Below are 22220 nucleotides of genomic sequence, written 5' to 3' on the forward strand. Positions count from 1 at the left end.
GGCTACAGTCCATGGGGTCAAAAAGAGTCAGACACAGCCAAGTGATTGAGCATGCATGCACAACTACAATAGGTTTCATTGTGATAGGAAATTATCAGTTCAGGCACTCAGTCATATCCAACTCTGCGAACCCATGGACAAGCATGCCAGGCCTCCCTGTCCATCACTAACTCCTGGAGTTTATTCAAACTCATGTCCATTGAGTCAGTGATGCCATCCAACCACATCATCCTCCATCATCCCCTTCTCCTCTCTCCCTCAATATCTTTCCCACCATCAAAGTCTTTTCAAATGAGTCAGTTCTTCATATCAGGTGGCCAAAGTATTGCAGTTTCAGCTTCAGCATCAGTCCTTCCAATGAATATTCAGGATGATTTCCTTTAGGATGGACTGGTTGTATTTCCTTGCAGTCCAAGGGACTCTCAAGGGTCTTCTCCAACACCACAGTTCAAAAGCATCAATTCTTTGGTGCTCAGCTCTCTTAATAGTCCAACTCTCACATCCATGCGTGACCACTGGAAAAACCATAGCTTTGACTATACAAACCTTTGTTGGCAAAGTTATGTCTCTGCTTTTTAATATGCTGTCTAGGTTGGTCATAGCTTTTCTTCCAAGGAGCAGGCATCTTTTAATAGGAAATTATGAGCCAGAAGAATACAGAAAGAAGAAATAAATATTGGATGAAAAAGAAGACAAAAAGCCTTGGAATAAAAATGAAAAAAGAAACCAAGATAGTAGAGGAAAAAGTGTACAGAATTTTTGGTTAGGTGATAAGAGTTTACGTTCTAGTTCTCTAGGACAGAGAATGATAATTCCAAAATATCAGACATCTCCCAAATCTCTGTGGTTTAAAACAGAAGACCTTCCCCTCGTTTCTCATTTCAAGATAATCACTAATTGCCAGGGAGTTCTAGTCATCCTAGTTGATTTAGACACTTGGCATGATTAAGCAGGCACTCCCTTGAACAGATGCTGTTTGACATGCTAGAAGAAAAAAAGATAATTCAGGGAGGTTTTACAATTGGGATCAAATGTTCAGCCCAGAGGCATTCCATAGTACTTCTTAACAACTTACTAGCCAGAACTAGACACATAGTCACTTTAAGCACAAAGGGACTAACATGTGATCAGAATGAAGGGAGAATAGGAAATATGTGGCATACAGGCTAAATTAGCACAAAAGTTCTCACTGGGAAGTGGTTATTAAAATATACAGGCTTTATACTAAATCCTAATCCTGCTTCCCAACATTTTAAGTGTGTTGTATTAAACAACTACTAAACATTTGTGAAACCTAGTTCTCTCTTCTATCACACAGTAATAAAAGCACTCACAAGAATCTTCATATAATTAAACCAATGTACAGAATAAAACTAACAGAGTACCTAGTATACAGTAAATGCCCTGTGATACTAAGTTCTGTGTTACCTGCTCTGAATACATCAATTCTGGAGATGGCTCAAATTCAGGGAATTTCTCACAAATGCTCATAGTAACCAATAGCCACTGTGTGTGACCTGTGCGTATATGCTCAATCATGTCTGATTCTGCGACCCCATGGACTGTGTAGCCCACCAGGTTCCTATGTCCATGTGATTTTTCTAGGCAAGAAAAATGGAATGGGTTACCATTTCCTGGATGAAGCACAAACTGGAATCAGGATTGCCAGAAGAAATATCAATAACCTCAGATATGTAGATGACACCACACTTATGGCAGAAAGCGAAGAAGAACTAAAGAGCCTCTTGCTGAAAGTGAAAAAGGAGAGTGAAAAAGCTGGCTTAAAACTCAACATTCAGAAAACTAAGATCTTGGCATCCAGTCCCATCACTTCATGGCAAATAGATGGGTAAATGATGGAAACAGTGACAGACTTTATTTTTTTGAGCTCTAAAATCACTTCAGATGGTGACTGCAGCCATGAAGTTGAAAAGCACTTGCTCCTTGGAAGAAAAGTTATGACCAACCTAGACAGCATATTAAAAAGCAGAGGCATCACTTTGCCAACAAACTCCACCTAGTCAAAGTTATGGTTTTTCCAGTAGTCATGTATGGATGTGAGAGTTGCACTATAAAGAAAAGTGAGCGCTGAAGATTGGATGCTTTTGAACTGTGGAATTGGAGAAGAATTCTTGAGAATCCCTTGGACTGCAAGGAGATACAACCAGTCCATCATAAAAGATATTGGTCCTGAATATTCATTGGAAGGATTGATGCTGAAGCTGAAACTCCAATTCTTCAGCCACCTGACGTGAAGAACTGACACATTTACAAACACCCTGATGCTGGGAAAGATTGAAGGAGAAGAAGGGGATGATGGAGGATGAAGTGGTTGGATGGCATCATCAACTCAATGCACATGAGTTTGAGTAAACTCCAGGAGTAGGTGATGGACAGGGAAGCCTGGTGTGCTGCAGTCCATGGGTTTGTAAAGAGTCAGACACGACTGAACGACTGAAATGAACCATTTCCTACTTCAGAGATCTTTCCAACCCAGGGATCGAGCCCTCCTCTCCTGTGTCTCCTGCTCATTGGCAGGTGAATTCTTTATTGCTGAGCCACGTAGGAGCCCCCTATAGTAACTACTATGCTCAAAACCAAAATTCCTAGTGACAGACCAGCAGTTAGGGTGGTGACTATTGCTTCCGAGTGAGTCTTCATTGGGAGATTGACCTAAACTAAAGCTACAGCAACATTTGTATGCTAAGTCACTTCAGTCTTATTCAACTTTATGCTATCCTATTAGGAGAAGACATTCATTTCAGTCTAGCCAAGAAAACATACGTGGAAACACTGTGATTGTGCTTATGGAAGGGGAGAAGGAACGACATGAAAGGACATTAGATGTTTCTCCTTGAAGTCAGTGTCACTTTGATTTACTAGCATTATCATCTTTATTCTTTCTGATCCTTCTTCCCCATCTGTGCTCTGCATATGCTTTTATGGGCTTCTTACTAATCTCATTTTTCTGTCTGATCCTCTCTCTTTCCCTTGAGAAAGTTACTTTTCCTCTCAGGTTTTAATAATGTCATTTGGGTAAGCAGGAAACATATTCCCTATATCCAAGGATTATTGTGGAATTAAATTGCAACAATTAATGTATACTAAAGTATGTAGCACAATATAGGTATACAATATTTACTTAAAAATAATAATAAAAGAAGAGTACTATTTGTATTTACATTTTGTAATTGTGTTTTACAATTTTGTATTGCTAATGAATTTCATATCCTCAAGTTCAATAAATGCTTTTTGGGTAAGCACATTGGATGAAACACACGATTAGCCCCCTTAGATACATATTATGGACTATAATTAAGATTTCTATAATTAACATGATGGATTTATGTTACTCATTTTTATCTTGAGACACAGAATATATATTTGCAAACACACATGTGTATAGAGTTATAAATGATATAACTATGTACATATATGTTTATATCTATACTACACTACGCTATGTAGGATCCTCCCTAGTTACTCAGATAATTAAGAATCTGCCTGTAATGCAGGAGACCCAGGTTGATCCAACGGTTGGGAAGATCCCCTGGAGAAGGGAATGGCAATGCATTCCAGTATTCTTGCCTGGAGAATTCCATGGACAGTGGAGCCTGGCAGGCTACATTCCGAGGGGTCACAAAGAATCAGACACGACTCAGTGACTAACATTTTCACTTTCACTTTCACTGTGTAATCTGACAAGTAAATCGCACATTTCAGTTTTTGCTCCCAAAAGGAGATTCATTATACAATTGACACACAAGTATTTGAGAAAATTCCGTTCTCTACATACATTTGTTCAGACTCAAAGAACTGACACCTCTCTGGGGAATATGTGGAAAGTGGTTAATCAAAACTCAAAATCTAGTGTATTTATTATATATTTTAGTGTTTTGTAGTTAGCAACTAATATTTATGCTAGTGAGACCTATCTAAGTAGAAAATCTCTTTATGCATTCCCTAAATCTTACAGATTTATAGATGTTTATAGTCTTTTTTTATTTAAATAAAATTATGCAAGTTAAAAATAACAAATGTGAGGAAATAAATTTATACAATGCTATTAAATAATGTATTTTAAAAAATTTTATTAAGTATAGCTCAGTTGATTTTACTCTAACAAAAATGATAGAAAAGGAAATTACTTTTATTATATTATTAATTATAATATGATATAATTATACACATATATATCATCTTGATTTAAGCCTTATTCTAATCAGTGATGGAATCATTCATTATAAATATATTTGTTTCTTTTTACTGTTCTAGGTGCTGTGCTATAGCAAGATGAATAGTGTGTGTGTTTAGTCACTATGTTGTGACCGATTATTTTGGGACCCCATGGACTGTAGCCTGCCAGGCTGCTCTGTCCATGAGATACTGAAGTGGGTTGCCATTTCCTTCTCCAGGGGATCTACCAGACCCAGGGATCAAACTCATATCTACAATGCAGGAGGATTGTTTACCGCTGAGTCGCCAGGGAAGCCAATGATGAACAGTAGCATACATCATAATGGAAATAAACATCCAGCAAACTAATAAATAAGTGAAATACATATTTTGACAAATAATGGTATTCTAGAGTGAACATTAACAGGGGGATCAAGGGAATGTCTATGTTTGTTCCATTTTCAGTTGTGGTTCGGGAAAACCTCTCCAATAAAGTAGCATGTGAGCTTAACTGGAGTGGAAAAAAGTGAGAGAAAGACAATCAGGTATTCTTTGGATTCAAATAGTGACTAATTCAAAAATAAATAAATGCTATAATGAGATTAGTCTTCAAGGTCTTGGAGAAGGAAAAGTACATCCCAGTGGCTGGATCGGGGTTGATGAGTGGAAAGTATCTGCAGGGGTTTTGCAGGAACTTACACACCTCAGGGAGCTTCTTAATTCCTGTCAGATACACACTTTCACACACACACAGAGTCACAGAATTATTTTTATAGCTTAATGTCACCTCTGTCTCAAGTCATTTGAAAGTTAGGTATTGTCATAACATTCTCTGCCTCTCTGCTCCTAAATACCAGCAGCCATGTACTATTTCTAACTATGTAGAGGTAAGGATTCACAGAGAAGGAAAAGATTGGGAGGTGACTTTCATCATTTTGGGTGAGTATTAGTGTTTCTAAAACTGGTTTAACTCATTGTGTTGTTTCAATTTTTTAAAGGTTTCTTAAACTACACAACAATGCATGGTAAATGATTTATCTGCAATGTCCAAATTTAATTCAAAATTATTTATAAATAATACATAACTATCTGTGATGTTACATTTAACAGAGGAACAATCAAAACTTTTAGTCCAGCATTCTACCTGCTATTTTTCTGCCATCGATTCAATTACATAGTATCTACTATATTCATGGCAATAGGAATAAAAAGATTAGAAAGGCACAGTTTTAGACCTCAAGACACATAACATAGGGCAGTCACACAGCATGGAATAAATATTCACTGGGTCTGTAATAGTATGAGTCAGTATGTTGAATTAATAATGTGTTTTCAGAGCATTCATAAAGGAGTTACTATATCTAAGTTTGGAGCTGGGACAAAACTTGTTAGTCCATGAAGTAGGGGAAATGAATGATAATAGAAAGATAGTGGGATAAGGCCAATTCTCCAATTGCATTTATCTAGAATGAACATTTTAATAGCTTATTTACTTTTACATGCAATTAAACTTCTATAATAATTTTTTACTTTGAAGTATAGTTTATATTGTACTTATTTTCTTTTATACCTGTCATATCTATTCTGCATGCTATACCTTAGCTTATTGAAATATTTAATAAATGTATGTGTTCAAAAAATTCCTTAACATTCTAAGAATTTTGTTATTTATCATCTATAGGATGAAAATAGATACACTTTCATAAGTTTGGTTTGAAGATTAAATGAAACAGTAAATTTAACAGCTTAGCTTAATGTCTGGCACATAAAAATCCCAGAAAAAGTTAGCGATTTTGTCAAAATACTATACTATTATAAAAGAATTTCAGCAAAAATATATGCAGTATAAATGCTACTATCACATTGTAGTGACTGTAAAGGAGAAAATCAATATAGTTATGTTTGTTTATTTCAAGTGATTTTTAAAGACAAGTAGCATAAGAAATTTTAAAATGTATATGTTCTTTTCAAACTCAGCATTTTTGTCTTTTTTCCACTCTCTAGGAAAACAAAAATGTATTATAAACTTTTATTTGATTGAATAAAATGTTGTTTAAGTATTTTACTTGCAGTATCATGATGTGTTACTAAAAGCACTAGCTTAATTTATTGTAAGTATATAATCTATGGAATTTATAAAATCCTAATGTCAATTTATTTAATTCTTGAAAATATTTAACATCAATAAATGATTTCCTATTAGACAACCTGAAATTATTATGATTTTTGTGAAATTAAAATGTCTAATGATTTTTAAAAGAACAAAAACTTTGCCAAAGTATATATCCCTAGATGGTATAGGCATCCTTTTTTGTTTATCTTAATGGCAAATTCAAGAATATAACACTTTTGGTTTAGTTTGAAGTTATAAACTTAAAATTAATATGGAAATAATAGAAGTTATCTGGGTGATTAGGTCTTGACATACTTTTATAAGTCCTATCCTGTTTCCTCATGTGAAATTTTAATGACTTTTTTTAAATAGGCCATCTATATACTTTGTCAAAAGTAATCCCCCAAATTGTTTCTAAAAGGCTTTTTTAAATAAATATAAATTATACTCTTCAAGTATATTCTGCAATAAGTTCTCCTAAGTGAGTAGTAAACCAGAGATCCAGCAGTTTAGTTCATTATGAGCAAGCCCAGAATGGTAAGGTACCTTGTGTCGCAATCTTATTAGAGGTTGGTAGGATTTAAGGCCATATCCTGCTTCTCCGGTTGGCCTTCCTTCAGACTCCAGAAAAATGAATCCAATAATCAAAACAGCTGACCAGCACTTAAACATCCTTATTGCTTTTCACCTGCGAAAATTAACATTGCAAATAATCAGAAAACACATTCCAAATTGAAGAAATATATAAAAAATATTCAGTAACAAATAGAATTCGTCATAGAATTAATCAAAACTCAACAGCAGTTGCCAACTGAATCCATAATAGGTAAGCATCTTCGAATAAAGATTATAATCTTCTTGATATAAGAAATACTGTTTTTTTTTTTTCACACATACAGCTTTATGTAACATTGAATAGGGGCCAGTAAAAATATTGAGGTAAAATAAACACAAGATGAAAGAAATTTTTTTCAAAAGAGAGAAAACATTAAACCATGATTAATTTTCTAATTATCCATACAGGACACATGTATAAATCTCAAAGTCCTCTTTGAGTATATCTGATGAAAAATGCTTAATAAAACTATAGCTATTGTAATTTACTGGTAAATATCAGTGAAATGATGAGATAGTCTTCTATGACGGCAATTCCCAACCATTTTGGCACCAGGGACCGGTTTCCTGGAATACAATTTCCATGAGGGTGCGGCGGGGTGGTTCAGGCAATAATGCAAGCAATGGGGAGCAATGGAGAGCAGCAGATGAAGCTTTGCTTGCTCACCAACTGCTTACCTCCTGACGTGTGGCCCAGTTCCTAAGAAGCTGTGCACTGGTGCCAGTCTAAGGCCTAAGGATTGAGGATCCCTGTACTATGATAAATTCTTAATAAACTGAGGTTACTACAGAATTTATGCCATTGGGTTATACTGACTTATGAGTATATTTTTTCAGTAGTACCCAAAAGGACATTTCCTGGAAAGCTGCTTTTTTTAAGTGCTTTAAACTAAAAGTCATGATTCTTTCCACAACTCTGTGTTTTTGAATATACCAGAGAAATTGTAAAAATGAATGAATGTATAACCATATAAATTCCCTAAAACCTCTTCCAAACAAACAAATCTACATGTTGAACTCCACTATATTCCTCTTTACCACTTTGAGAACGCTTCTTAGTCCTTATTGTGACGGTAGTGAAGTGAAGTTGCTCAGTCGTGTCCGACTCTTTGCAACCACATGGACTGTAGCCCGCCAGGCTCCTCTGTCCATGGGATTCTCCAGTCAAGAATACTGGAATGGGTTGCCATTTCCTTCTCCAGGGGATCTTCCTGGCCCAGGAATCGAACCTGGGTCTCTGGCGTTGCAGGCAGATTCTTTACTGACTGAGCTACACTCCCAACTCATTTTGAGGAGCTTTTTCTCCTCCTGTCTAATCCAATCTGGCCATCTGAGTTCTTGAGAAATTTAGTCAATTTATTAATTCTGTTATTAAGTGTATTCAAACTCTGTCTCTCAATGATTTTCTTCCATCTTTCAATATGCTCAAATCACGAATTTTTAAGATAATTTCTCTCCTCTACTTTCTGAATTTTTAGAAAGAACTATGTATCTCAATCTATCCATTTTCTGACCAATCATGATTCTGTTTTCATCACTCTATCAACGTAACATTTCTTTCTCTTTTTTTGCAAGAAATGGTCACCTTGATGTCTACAATATCCGTCTCTTCTATTTCTGTAGAATTTGTAAAAACACCTTCTTAGTCCTTTTACAAGTTCATCCTACACCTTTATCTTGCTATTAAACATTATTTAATCCCATTAGCCATGTATCCTACCCCATTCACTCAGCCAAACACTCACATAGCCTATGTTTGTATTAATTATGCAATGCTTCTCATTCAGTCTTCAGGTTTTTATGATTAACCTCCTTCACAGCTTCTGCTTACATGTTTCAAAAATAACTCCTCATAGTATACATATGCTAACATAAAGTCATGCTTTTAGAGACTTTTTCATTCATCCTTTTACTCAAGTCAAAAACAAAAGAGACATTTTTGATATCTTTGTCTCCCTTATTCTTCATATTAAACTCATCCCTAAGTTCCATTAGTTCTAGCTTCATATATACCTCTCAAACATCAGTTTCTTTTCAAATCTATTGTAACAACCCTGACACAACCACTTTCTCCTTCAAATGCCCCAACCCTGTCCTTCCTTACCTTTCACACTAATGCACTTTCAATCTCTTCTCCACACAACAAGCTGAGCAATCATGGTCAATCCAAACATCATGATGTTGGTGCATTTGCTAGTAACTTTCAGATATACACTATTCATTTATTCTTGAGATTAAAAATAAATCACTGGTTCTTACAAGTTTCCACAGCATCTTGGCTCTGCGTGTCTTTCTCTTCTCTAAATAATTGTCCCCCAGCCAGACTAATTTTGTGCAGTTGTTAGAATTTTGAACATTCCTACTACAAGGATTTTGTACACTATTTCCTCCAAATGAAATGCATTTTTCTCATTTATCACCCAAAGATCATCTCATGTCAAAAATATCCCTTGGAATCCTTCCCCATAATGCCAAAACTGAGTTATGTTTCTCGTTTACTCTGTTCATAGATCAGTTTTTCTTTGTTTCAGAGCTTCTCTTTGTAATTATACATAATTAATTTGATTACTTCAAAATGTTGGTTTTCCTCACTAGAATATTTATCTGTCTCCTTTAAACATCATGACTGCTGGAATTTGTTGTTTTGCTTTTTCTCCAGCACTGCATCGTCTGGGCCTTCCAAGTTGTCTGGTACTTGCTGGACATGCATTTAATGAATGCATAAATGAACGTCATCTTGCATGTGAGGGAAACAAGAAAGAGCATGTTTTCCTGTATTCTGACAATTCTGAATGCAATTCCCTATTTCCACTACTTCTAGGAAACATCTGAAAGCTAACCTGGGAAACTAAATATTTTCATTTGCAATCCATCGTTTTGCTGTCATTTTGATGTATAGTCTAATTCTTCTCCCAGAGGTAAATATTTGTTTATAAGACAACTGGACAGAATATTTTAAATTCAAGACAGAGATTGAGAATAAAGCAAACAGTTTGGGAAAAGGGTGAAGGAGTATTTTTCCCGAGCTCTGAATACTATGTTATTTCTGTTGTGAACCAGGAGAGGGAGGAAAGGGGCATGGCAATAATCCTGTACCAGTCGATGCTCTGTGAAGGTGAGGTCATACATTTCCTAAAAGTGCTCATGTAAGGGTTTGTCTTTCTCTGCCCTTTTCCTCCTAACCCTAACCTTCCTCTCTTTCTCTACTTTTTGTGCACACACACACACACAGAAAATAGTTCATCTACTCTAAAATACAAAACCAATGAACAATTAATTAATTTTAATGGGTGAATAAATATCTCATCAATCTTGGGTGAGTAAACTTATACACATTGATAATTAGATCAACAATCTGCTAAGCATATTTTCAGCCAACAGGCAACAGGATAGAAATATCTACTTTAAGAAATTTCACTAAAACTTGAGAAAAATGTCAGCATGTAAATCTTTAGTATAGTACATGCAACCTATTTATACTATTTAAATACTTCCCTGATACCCTTAACCATGATTATTTTTTCCATTGCAAGTCTTACGATTTTCAAGTCTAAAATTTCTTAAAAATAATGTTATACAAAAATAAAAATGCTTTATTTCAGTAAAAGCTATCATACAACTGCAGTGATTTACTTGGTATTACAGATACAATAGGTTTCCCAGGTGGCTCAGTGGTAAAGAATACTCCTGCCAATGCAGGAGATACAGGAGATGTGGGTTCGATCCCTGGGTCAGGAAGGTCCCCTGGAGGATGAAATGGCAACCCATTCCAGTATTCTTGCCATGGAGTTGCAAAGAGTCAGACATGACTGAGCAACTGAGCACTCATGCACAGATAGAGTAAAACAGAACTGGTATTAAAATTCAGATAACTTTTGGGGGGAATAACTGATTTCTATTCCAGATAGGTATTTGAGCTCAGCAGCTAAATGTTAAACAAAGGACAAAAACTAGTTTCTGGGCTTATCTTCTGTGAATGACACCACATGATATTCTCCTCCATTGAAATATCACTAAAAAAAAATACCTGAATTCAATTGTATAGTTATCAAATGGCAACCTAAACATAAAGATGGCTCTTCTCATTGGATGTTCAGAAAATAATTATCAGCTTCTTACCTCTCTTCGCCTACAGGATCCAAAGGTGTCATTATTTTATTTTTAAAAGTTTGCTTGTCTACAGAAGGTGTTCTTGAAATCGTAAATCAGGAATAATTGATCCCATGATATACTGACTCATGATCTCACTTTCTCAGTATCCTAACCTCTGACAATCTGTTAGGTTTTCATAATTAATTGGCAGTTTGTTGACAGCTCAGTAAGAGCACTAAAAAGCATGTGTTGAAAACAAACCAGCTGGAGCAGATGGTGTGATAATGATCTTATGACTTTTCCTTGTAACCTCAACATTGATATGGAAGTATCAGAAAACAATCTCACTATTAAGTTAGAGAAAATGCATGTGTACCAAAAAGGTACCTGCATAGTACCATAGCTAACAAAGTTGTACTTGAAAAAGACAAGGGGGATGGGCAGAGGTTTCTTTCTCTTTTTCAAAAAGTAATATTTTTCTCTGAATAAAACTTTTTTTTTTCCCCTCACCACATGGCAAAACAGGCCATGCTGGTTATGGCAGTAGGATTTAAAGAATAGGATTTACATTATTCAGTAGATTTAAACTGAGGGATTCTGATTTGTTTACACATTATAATCTAATGTCTAATCATTTGGAAGATAAAAGTGATAAAGTATTGCCTTAGGAACAAAATGCAGCATTTGAGATAGAGAAGACAACTTTGCTAGCATGCCTATGAATGAAAAGAATGTCAGGGTGAAGCAAATCCCCATGATGAGCAAATGTTTTAGAGCAGTCAAGTAACCTGAGTTTTACCTGGAGTACCCTCACTGCATCTCATTCCATCTTAGAAAGCTACAATAGGTTTTTCAAGAGATAGCTCCAGTCACCTTCTTTATGAAAACATCCCTGCCAGTCACACATAAATTTGACTGCTCTCTGCTGCAGTCTTTAAGTGTATGCCTTACATGACTTTTTATTGTGGTTATTGATTTAAGAAAGGCAATCATTCTTGATATTTACAGCATCGGACTTTACTTTCACCACCAGTCACATCCACAACTGAGCATTATTTATGCTTTGGTCCAGCCTCTTCATTCTTTCTGAAGGTATTTTTCTGCTCTTCCCCAGTATCATATTGGACATGTACCCACCTGGGGTGGGCAGGGAGGGTAATCTTCCAGGATCATATCTTTTTGCCTTTACATAAGATATGACCCTGGAAGATCATATCATGGGGTTCTCAAGGCAAGAATACTGAAGTGGTTTGCCATTCCCTTCTCAAGTGAACCACGTTTTGTTGTCAGAACTCTTCAGTATGACCTGTCTTTCTTGGCTGGCCCTACATCGCATGGCTCATAACATCACTGAGTTACACAAGGCTGTGATCCATGTGATCATTTTGGTTAGCTTTCTGTGACTGTAGTTTTCATTCTGGAGGCTGTGGGACTGTAATTCTTGTTTCTTCTGTCTGCCTTCTGATGGATGAAAATAAGAGGCTTACACAAGCTTTCTGATGGGAGGGACTGGCAATAGGGAAAACGGTTTTTCTCTGGTGCACAGGGACATGTTCAGCAAATACTTAATCCACCATTTATGTTAATGGGTAGGGTTATGCTCCCTCCCTTTTAGTTTTTTGGCCTGAGACAGCCCAGTTCTGGAGTCTACAGGCTCTATGGTAAGGCTAAAGGTGAAATAAAAAAGACATATGCCAACATGCACCTCCCCAGACTGCTGCTATCAGTGCTCCTGCCCCTGTAGCATGTCACTGTTGACCCACCTTTCCACAAGAGATCTTCAAGCACTCAGAGGTAAGTTTGGCTCAGTCTCTTATGGGCTCACTGCACCCTTTCCCTGGATCCTGGTGTGTGCAAGATTTTGTTTGTGCCTTCCAAGGGTCTCTGTTTCCCTCAGCTGTGGAATTACAAGTTGGATTTATAAAAGGCAGAGGAGTCTGAGATAAAATTGTTGACATCCATTGTAATCAAGATTGCCGGGAGAAATATCAATAACCTCAGATATGCAGATGACACCACCTTTATGGCAGAAAGTGAAGAAGAACTAAAGAGCCTCTTGATGAAAGTGAAAGAGGAGAGTGAAAAATATGGCTTAAAACTCAACATTCAGAAAACTAAGATCATGGCATCGGTTCTATCACTTCATGGCATATAGATGGGGAAAATATGAAAACAGTGAGAAACTTTATATTGGGGGGCTCCAAAATCATTGCAGGTGGTGACTGAAGCAAAGAAATTAAAAGACGCTTGCTCACTGGAAGAAAAGCTATGACCAACCTAGACGGCATATTAAAAAGCAGAGACATCATTTTGCCAACAAAAGTCCATCTAGCCAAAGCTATGGTTTTTCCAGTATGGATATGAGAGTAGGACTATAAAGAAAGCCGAGCACTGAAAAATTGATGCTTTTGAACTGTGGAGTTGGAGAAGACTCTTGAGAGCCCCTTGGACTGCAAGGAGATCCAATCAGTCCATCCTAAAGGAAATCAGTCCTGATACTCATTGGAAGGACTGTTGATGAAGCTGAAACTCCAATACTTTGGCCACCTGATTTGCAGAACTGACTTATTGGAAAAGACCCTGATGTTGGGAAAGATTAAAGGCAGGAGAAGAAGGGGACGACAGAGGATGAGATGGTTGGAAGGCATCACTGACAACGGACACGCGTTTGAGCAAACTATGGGTGATAGTGAAGGCTGGGGAAGCCTGGTGTGCTGCAGTCCTTGGGGTCACAAAGGGTTGGACACAACTGAGCGACTGTACAACAACAATAAACATCCTTGTACAGATATAGAAGGAAGTGGATTGAACTGATTGTGTCACAATTTAACATGTTTCTTAACTTCCCCAGACCTGTCTTTATTCAGTGTCGGGGAGGTGAACACTACCTGGACACAAGTGTCTGTGCATTTTGACATTTTATAATTCAGTGAGATGGAGAAAACAGCTTCTAGACTACCTTGTAGTCCTGGAAAACCTGAGCAAAGCCAGTTGTCTAACTTGTACTCCATATGTAAGAAGAAATTTATGAGCATATAAAATCTAGCACCTGTACCAAACTATTCCTACTGAGTTGATTTATTAATCAGGAGAGGATATAGGGAAGAATAAGTTTGAGAGGGAAAAAATATGATTTATTTCCTTGAGGTGCCTTTTGCAGTCTTATTAGAGATATTAAATAGATATTTGGATATTAAATCTGGAACTCAGCAAAGAGGTAGAGGCTAGAGATACCTGTTTGGGATTGTGAACATTTGTGCAATTTGAACAATTAGGTATGAGATGAGATGAGATTAGAGAGGACAAAAAATCAAAGACTAAGTCTTCAGGCAGATTTAGTTGAAATAGAGGGTTAAATGCTGTGATGAGGTGGAAAAATTGAAAAGAGTGAAATGGCAATTTTAGAAAAATGATAGATAGCAATTTCCACTGGAATGGAATGACTAGAACTCACAGCCCTTATTATCTGACAGTCTGTAGTTTCACTGGTTTGCTTGTGTGTTCTCTGTATACAACCAGATTGTCAGCTACATAAGTACAGGGTTTCAATAATCATTTACATGAATGAGAGCAGTACATGGCACACATCACAAACTCAACAAATTATTTAAATATCTACTAACAACTAATTTGAAATAGTGGATATACATAAATGAGTCTTAATATTCTTCATGTGGTCAACACTAGTTACTAAAATAAATTATGAAATCTAGATTGAGTTGCATTTAGCATAAAAAAAAGTTTCTATTTCCCCTTTATTAAAACCTTTGAATTTAGCTTTCAATGGGAAGTTCCTCTGAAAAAGCCTCACTTCTCAATAACAGACAATCTTTTCATTTTATGGCTCAATTGGAATTGGAAACACCAACCAGATTCTTTTACACCTCATATCTACATCTCTCAGGCTTGTCTGTTGCAGCAACTGTTTTCATTTCTTGATCCACTTTACCATGATACCCACAACTATGAATTCTGAGGTTGAGTTTCAATTTGATATTTCTCTTAGGAGGAAACATTATCCAAAGAATTCATTTTTATATGGACAGTGGACTCTCCCCACCCATCCATGAATTCTTCTATCAGAGCAATGATCCCAATTGATGTACAGTGTTCTAACTCATTCTAATAAGCATCATTTGAACACAAGCAAAACCAACTAGAAAATAGCTAAGAATTAAATAAACACAGAGGAGGGCAGCAAAGGAAAATCAGATCATGTATATCCAGCTAGACACATTGGGATGGTACCTATTATATATTTACAACTATCCAAAAATATATTCTGATAGTTATCATTGCTTATATTGAATGAATATATAAATAGAAAGAAATTTCTCAAGTTAGTGTTTAAGAATGACTCATCAAATTTGACCATCAGTTCTACTATATAAATCATTAATGCATATATGTGGAATCTAGAAAAATGGTTTGGTGAACCTAATTGCAAAGATGAAATAGAGACACAGAGGTAGACAGCAAAAATATGGATACCAAGGGGGAAGGGAGTGGGGTGAATTGAGAGATTAGGATTGACATATACATGCCACCATGTATAAAACAGGTAACCAATGAGAACCTACTGCAGATTACAAGGAACTCTACTCAGAGCTCTGTGATGACAAAGAGGGGGTATATACATACATGTGGCTGGTTCATTTTGCTGTGCAACAGAAAATAGCACAACATTGTAATGCAACTGAATTCCAATTAAAACAAAGACAGACATAATATTGCAGATATAACAAGATAACATCTGCAAGAAGTAACCATAGAGGGAAAATAATGACTATTCATACTGCATATGAATAATTGTGGAGAGAGGTCGTGTTAACAGAGATCTTCCACTTCCATTTGCTTTGGATCAATGTAAATGAAGACTTAAACAAATGCAGCTACAATTTGAGAGTAGTAGATATGTGACTTCTGTGTCCAGACTACGTGGGTAAACATGGTTCAAATCTATATGGAAATACTAGCAAACAGGGAACTTTCTGTATTATTAATCCTTAATCATATTGTGAAAGTGTCTAAAAATTTTAAATGCAATGCTTTATGCTGAAAGATTCTAACAAGTGCAATACATTTTTCTAAACATCTGGGATAAGAATAGAATTACATATTCAATAATGAGAATTATGATCATTAAATTAATTTCACTCTTTCAAAGAAGGTAGAATTTGTATTGTAATGACATCTGAGTCATTAATTCAGATGAAGAAAATTGTCCAGATTCTAATCAATTATACCTTTCAAAGGCTTTTGTAGTTTGCAGCCGAAAGAAGCTAAATATAGATAAAGTATATTCTTTGCCATTTTAAAATCACAGTGTAAAATGTATAATAATTTAAGCTTGCACTAGGAGAAAGTATTCACACTAAATTCCATTGAATTAAAAACTGTCTATTACTCATCTTCAAGCAAATGAAAGTCCCACATTATGAAAAGCACGCTAGGTCATAAATATTGTTTTTCAAAACCATCTTTGCTTTACACAGTTATTTATACTGCAGCTATATTAACTATCCTAGTGCATTAAACAATATTTTAAATAAAATATTCAAGTACAACATATTACAGATAACAGAAATGAAAAACTTATTAGAAACCTAGTGTAAACTCTTTATTTGTGAGGAACAGAGACCTAGTGAGAATAAGGTCTGCCTATGAGGGAAGAAGTGGACTTGGAATACAGCTGATTCCAAGTACACAGGTATGTTTTTTAATACTACAACATACCTGATTAGAATCCATTCATTATGGAAGGAAGGACACAAATGAGAATTTGTTTAAAAATTGCATTTCTGTGAGCCCCAGCATTCTGGTATTTGCTATTGGCTAGACCTTCTAAAAGTCAACTTACAAGACATGAGTCGCCATCTCTACAGAATCCAGTTGCTTAAGCAGAATTTTAGGAAAACTTTTTGGTTGTACATTTGTTCTATACAATGATCTTCATTGGGAAGATGGTTATATGCAGTTACAGTTAAAATATATAGAGATATGTTTACAATTGTCCTCATATAAACTGAAATTACACAGCAGATTTATATATATATATATATTTGCTAATCAGGAACCTATTCCTAAAAAGCAGAATTTATTGCACTAACTAGAGCCCTTACCCTCGCAGCTAACAAGAGAGCAAATATATACACTGACCTAAATATGCGTTCCACATCACACATTCACATGCTGCCATTTGGAAGGAATGAGGGCTCCTATCTACTAAAGGCTATCCCATGACTAACGTCCTGCTTATACTCCAACTTTTAAAAGCAGCTAACATGCCAACTAAAGTAGGCATCATACATTGCCTAGGTCACCAGGTGGCCTCAGATATAGGCTTCCCAGGTGTTGCTAATAGTAAAGAACCTGCCTGCCAATGCCGGTTAGATTTAAGAGACACAGCTTCGATCCCCAGGTCGGGAAGATCCCCTGGAGATCCCCTGAAGGAGGGCATAGCAACCCACTCCAGTATTCTTGCCTGGAGAATCCCATGGACAGAGGAGCCTAGTGCGCTGCAGTCCATGGGGTCACACAGAGTCGGACACAAGTGATTTAGCACACACGCATACACACACACACACACATATATATGTTCATATGTGTGTGTGTGTAAACTATAAATATATATGACATATATATATAGTTATATAACCATGTAGATGTTTACATTATACATAGATGGTACGTATAATACAGGACACATATATTTTTAAAGAATGAACTTTGAGTCTAGCTGACTTAACCCAGGAAATCTTTCAAATTGTACAAACTTACAATAGGCTGGACTTTCAATTGTCTGCACCAGCACCTCAAATTTAGGCTGAAATAAACAATACAACCTTCAGTGACACATTTTCAATCTCCCAAAAAAAGTCTTCGGCTTTATAATACATTAATGATTCAATAGTCAAAAGGTGTATCACGTGTAGCCTGAAGTTAAATTTATTCACTATGTCTATTCTTATAATGACTTCAGTAGACAGTACTTTAAAAAAAATCTTTATTTGCTTCTTTTGTTCAGTTATTAAACCATGTGGTGTCAGATTATTCTTCACAATGCTCATAATATCCTGGATTATATATGTTAGTATGTGCACATCATAGACCATCAGTTCAACTTGCTGAGAGCTATGGTCCATTACGTGGCAAAACTTGATGGGTCACAATCCTGTCCTAATACAGCCAAGGCAATGTGACCCAACTCATCTGTTGCTCTAAGCTTTTCTCTACTCTATCTCACCTGCCTTTTGTATGACTAGTTCAAAATAAGAAGCCAATGCAATATCATTGCAAATAATATTGTATGTATGCAAAAAATTAACTGCATACAAAATATCTCTATTTTGTATACAGTTTATTACACATGTTAAATTTCTAAGATTTAGTATTTTCCCAGAAGTCTGACATCAAACAGGCATTTTTTTCTTCTCATGGGTAATAAACTGAGGATATTTATTTCTACAAACCTTATAAATGTCCTTTCAATGCTGAGCAGTAGCATGCCATGTAGTGGAAATAATAGGAGGCTAAAAGTCAAAAAGTTGAGCACTGAAGAATTGATGGTTTTGAACTGTGGTGTTGGAGAAAACTCTTGAGAGTCCCTTGGACTGCAAAGAGATCCAATCAGTCTATCCTAAAGGAAATCAGTCCTGAGTATTCACTGGAAGGACTGATGCTGAAGCTGAAACTCCAATACTTTGGCAGCTGATTTGAAGAACTGACTCATTGGAAAAGACCCCGATGCTGGGAAAGATTGAAGGTGGGAGGAGAAGGGGATGAGATGGTTGGATGGCATCACCGACCCAATGGATGTGAGTTTGGGTAGGCTCCAGGAGCTGGTGATGGACAGGGAAGCCTAGTGTGCTGTAGTACATGAGGCTGCAAAGAGTCAGACATGACTGAGCAACTGAACTGAACTGAAAAGTCAAAAGAGCTGGACTCTACTTTTAGCTGTGTTTATAAACTATTTTCTTAACACTTCTTTACAGTTCTCAACCAAAGGTGTTTCCCCACTAGTCCACTGAAACTGCCTCCAGAAGTGAGCTCTTTATTGACCCTTCCACTTTCATCACACAATATTCACATGATTTCATTTCACCTTTCTAACCTTGATTTTGTAGTCTCTTTCCCCATCTCTTTTTCTTCATTCACCTGATCTCTTAAAGCTGATAGGCCAGCTTTATGTGAAGTTCCAAAATGAAAAAAATAATCAGAATAATAAAGTTCATTTTTCCTTTGACTTTTTATTTTCTATTGGAGTATGGCTGATTACAAATGCTGTGATAATTTCAAGTGGAGAGCAAAGGAATTCAGTCATACATACACATGTATCCATCCTCCTGCTCCCCTCCCATCCAGATTGCCACACAACATTTAGCAGATTGTGCTATACAATAAGTCCATGTTGGTTATCTATTTTAAGTATAGCAATGTGAACCTGTCTATTATTTTAAATAATATATTTAGAATATTAAGGAACAGCATCTATATGTCATAGACATATACACTGAAAGTTATCAAAAAATATACTTTCATTCTTTTCAAATTAAGTACCAACTGGATGGGAGCAAGCAAATTAAAACAAATCAAGCACAATGATCTTGGTTTTTCTCTTTTTTCCTCCTAAATACAATGGATAAAACCTTGAACTTTGCAAAATATTACCTAAAGATTAGCAATTGCATATATGTTTGGTGTAAAAGACCTATTCTCTTTATCTGTATATCAGCTGAAATAAGTTTGACTAATATAATATGTAAAAATGTTTTTAATTTTTTGAAATAATAATATATGACCTTGAAAATATGTCCTGGTTCAAGAGAAGAGAACATCATTATAAGCTCTGTCTTCTGAAATCATTGCCTTCTACTTTGATGAGCACTTAAAATGTAAATTAAGGAAGAATACAGCTCTTAGGATTGACTGTGCCTAAAATCCCAAAGGTACTATGTTACAGATTTTATTTGCTATTAAAAAAAAATCATTGCAATTTTGTCAATGTCAGACATTTTAAATTCAAACTATTTCATACCAAACTTTCTAGAAGCCTACGTTCTTTAAATCTGGGACTACATTTAGTGTATAAGGAAAAAAAAAAAAGCTGTCACAGGTTAGCAATGAAGTGCTGCATAGGGAATAACTTAATTTCCTCTGTATTTAAAGCTGAAATACTATGGGGAAAACTCATTCATTCAGGTCAGCTGAATCTCAGAGGTATTGTAGTTCATATGCAGAAAACTGTGGGGAGAGTCCAAGGATGGAGCCCAGAGTCAGTAGTAAAAGTCACTGGGAGACATTTACCAGGATGACCTCATGCCTCCCCAAAAGGAAAGACTTGAATTACTTCTAGATCCAGCGGGAGGCTTTTCACAATTACTCAAGTCAAAACATCTATGTTTTCACGGGAGATATGAAAAACAGAGTAAACCTGGCATATAGACCAACTTCAGTTTAGTCATTTGAGGATGAGCACATTCCTAGTGATCTGAATCAAAGTAGACATGGGGAGTGGAAACTTTCCAAGAAACTCCTTACAGGAGTTAACAGGAACTGTAGTAGCTAGTTATGTGGCCAATGGTAACCAGTTATCAAAACAAAAGTTATTAGCAAAATTGCAGCAAAAAAAGTCACGCTGGTAAGCTGGTTTTCAGCAAGTTACACAAGAGAGCTTGCATTTTATTTTATATCAGTATTTTTCAAAATTCAAAAATAAACTATCGATAAAAGCTTGGATGTTTTACATCTGCATGCATTAATTTTTAATATTCCTTTCATTATGGTTTATCACAGAACACTGACAATGATTCCCTATGCTATGCAGTAGGACCTTGCTACTTATTCATGCTATATGTGATAGTTTGCAACTGCTAATCTCGAGTTCCAAACCATCCTTCCACTAACCCCTGCCCCTTGGCAACCACAAGTCTGTTCTCTATGTCTTCAAGTGGTTTGAATTTTTTAAAAACATATTTTATCAGAGTGGGAAAGAAAGAAAACTGGAAAATGATGAAAAAGAAAGTCAGTTCTAATTTAAAAATAAAAAGTACTCTTTGGATATTTAGTCCAGGCACAAGTACACTATATGCTTTTGCATTTTTGATAGTGATCAACACAAAATATGCTAATTTCAGTAGAACAGATATGTGAGTCCAGTCAACATATTGACAGCGATATACTAGCATATACAATCGAAAAGCAAATGCTCATTCATAGAGGAAAATAAAGGAAAGACACAGGTACTGGTAAGTTTTCTGAGACTCTCACATCTGTGGTCTTTGGGAATGAGTCATTCTAATTAGATTTAGAAACAAATACTATATATATGAAATTGAACTACATGGAATTGGAGCTAACTTGCAACTCCATCAAGATACTGCCTTAGTCTGAAGTCAGCTAACAAAAATTTAGTAGCATCATCCAACCCACAGATGGCCTGCTTCAGGACCCTTGTAATTCTGCAAAATCTGCAATTACCCTGACAACCAATCTCTCTCTCTCTTTTTTTTAAGGGATTTCATTTCTCCAATTTCTCTTCTTCTCTGACTAATGGATATAAAACTTGCAACAAAACTGGATGGACTCAAGATCTAGTAAAATGTATCTCCCTTCCTCTATTCTCCTGGAATTAGAACCAGAAATGACCATAATGATTCCTTGCAGCTGGCTGCTGAGAGAAAGGCCTCTCAAGTTTTTAAGTGAGGGAATCTATTGCAAAATGGATCCTTGAACACTCAGAGAGCCAAGAAAATACAGAGTGAAAGCTAGAATATCTATCCAAACTTCCCTCATGCTCACTTGAATGCTTCTTTTATTTCATTTCTTTTTTTGAAAAAGCAAGCTACAAGTTCAACTCAACCCACTGACTGTCCTACAGTAAACACCAAATTGGGTTTCCCTGGTAGCTCAGCTGGTAAAGAATCTGCCTGCAATGCAGGAGACTCCCGGTTGATTCCAGGGTGGGGAAGATCCCCTGGAGAAGGGATAGGCTACCCACTCCAGTACTCTCAGGCCCCTGGTGTCAGATGATTAAGAATCTGCCTGCAATGTGGGAGACCTGGGTTAGATCCCTGGGTTGGGAAGATCCCCTGGAGGAGGGCATGGCAACCCACTCCAGTATTCTTGCCTGGAGAATTCCCATGGACAGAAGAGCCTGGCGGGCTACAGTCCATGGATGGGATCTCAAAGAGTCGGACAGGACTGAGCGACTAAGCGCAGCACA

General features: G+C 36.3%; 1 protein-coding gene across 1 annotated transcript in view; it reads right to left on the reverse strand.

Moving 5' to 3' along the window:
* Positions 1–22220, reverse strand: part of FSTL5 (follistatin like 5) — an 864841-nt gene that overhangs the window by 800837 nt on the left and 41784 nt on the right. Inside the window, exon 2 of the mRNA XM_061140881.1 lies at positions 6836–6977. Within this exon, the coding sequence (XP_060996864.1) occupies positions 6836–6961 (126 nt within the window). The 5' untranslated portion in view covers positions 6962–6977. The remainder of the gene's footprint in view (positions 1–6835; positions 6978–22220) is intronic.

Source organism: Dama dama, chromosome 5 (assembly GCF_033118175.1).
Source record: "Dama dama isolate Ldn47 chromosome 5, ASM3311817v1, whole genome shotgun sequence".
Classification (NCBI taxonomy): domain Eukaryota; kingdom Metazoa; phylum Chordata; class Mammalia; order Artiodactyla; family Cervidae; genus Dama; species Dama dama.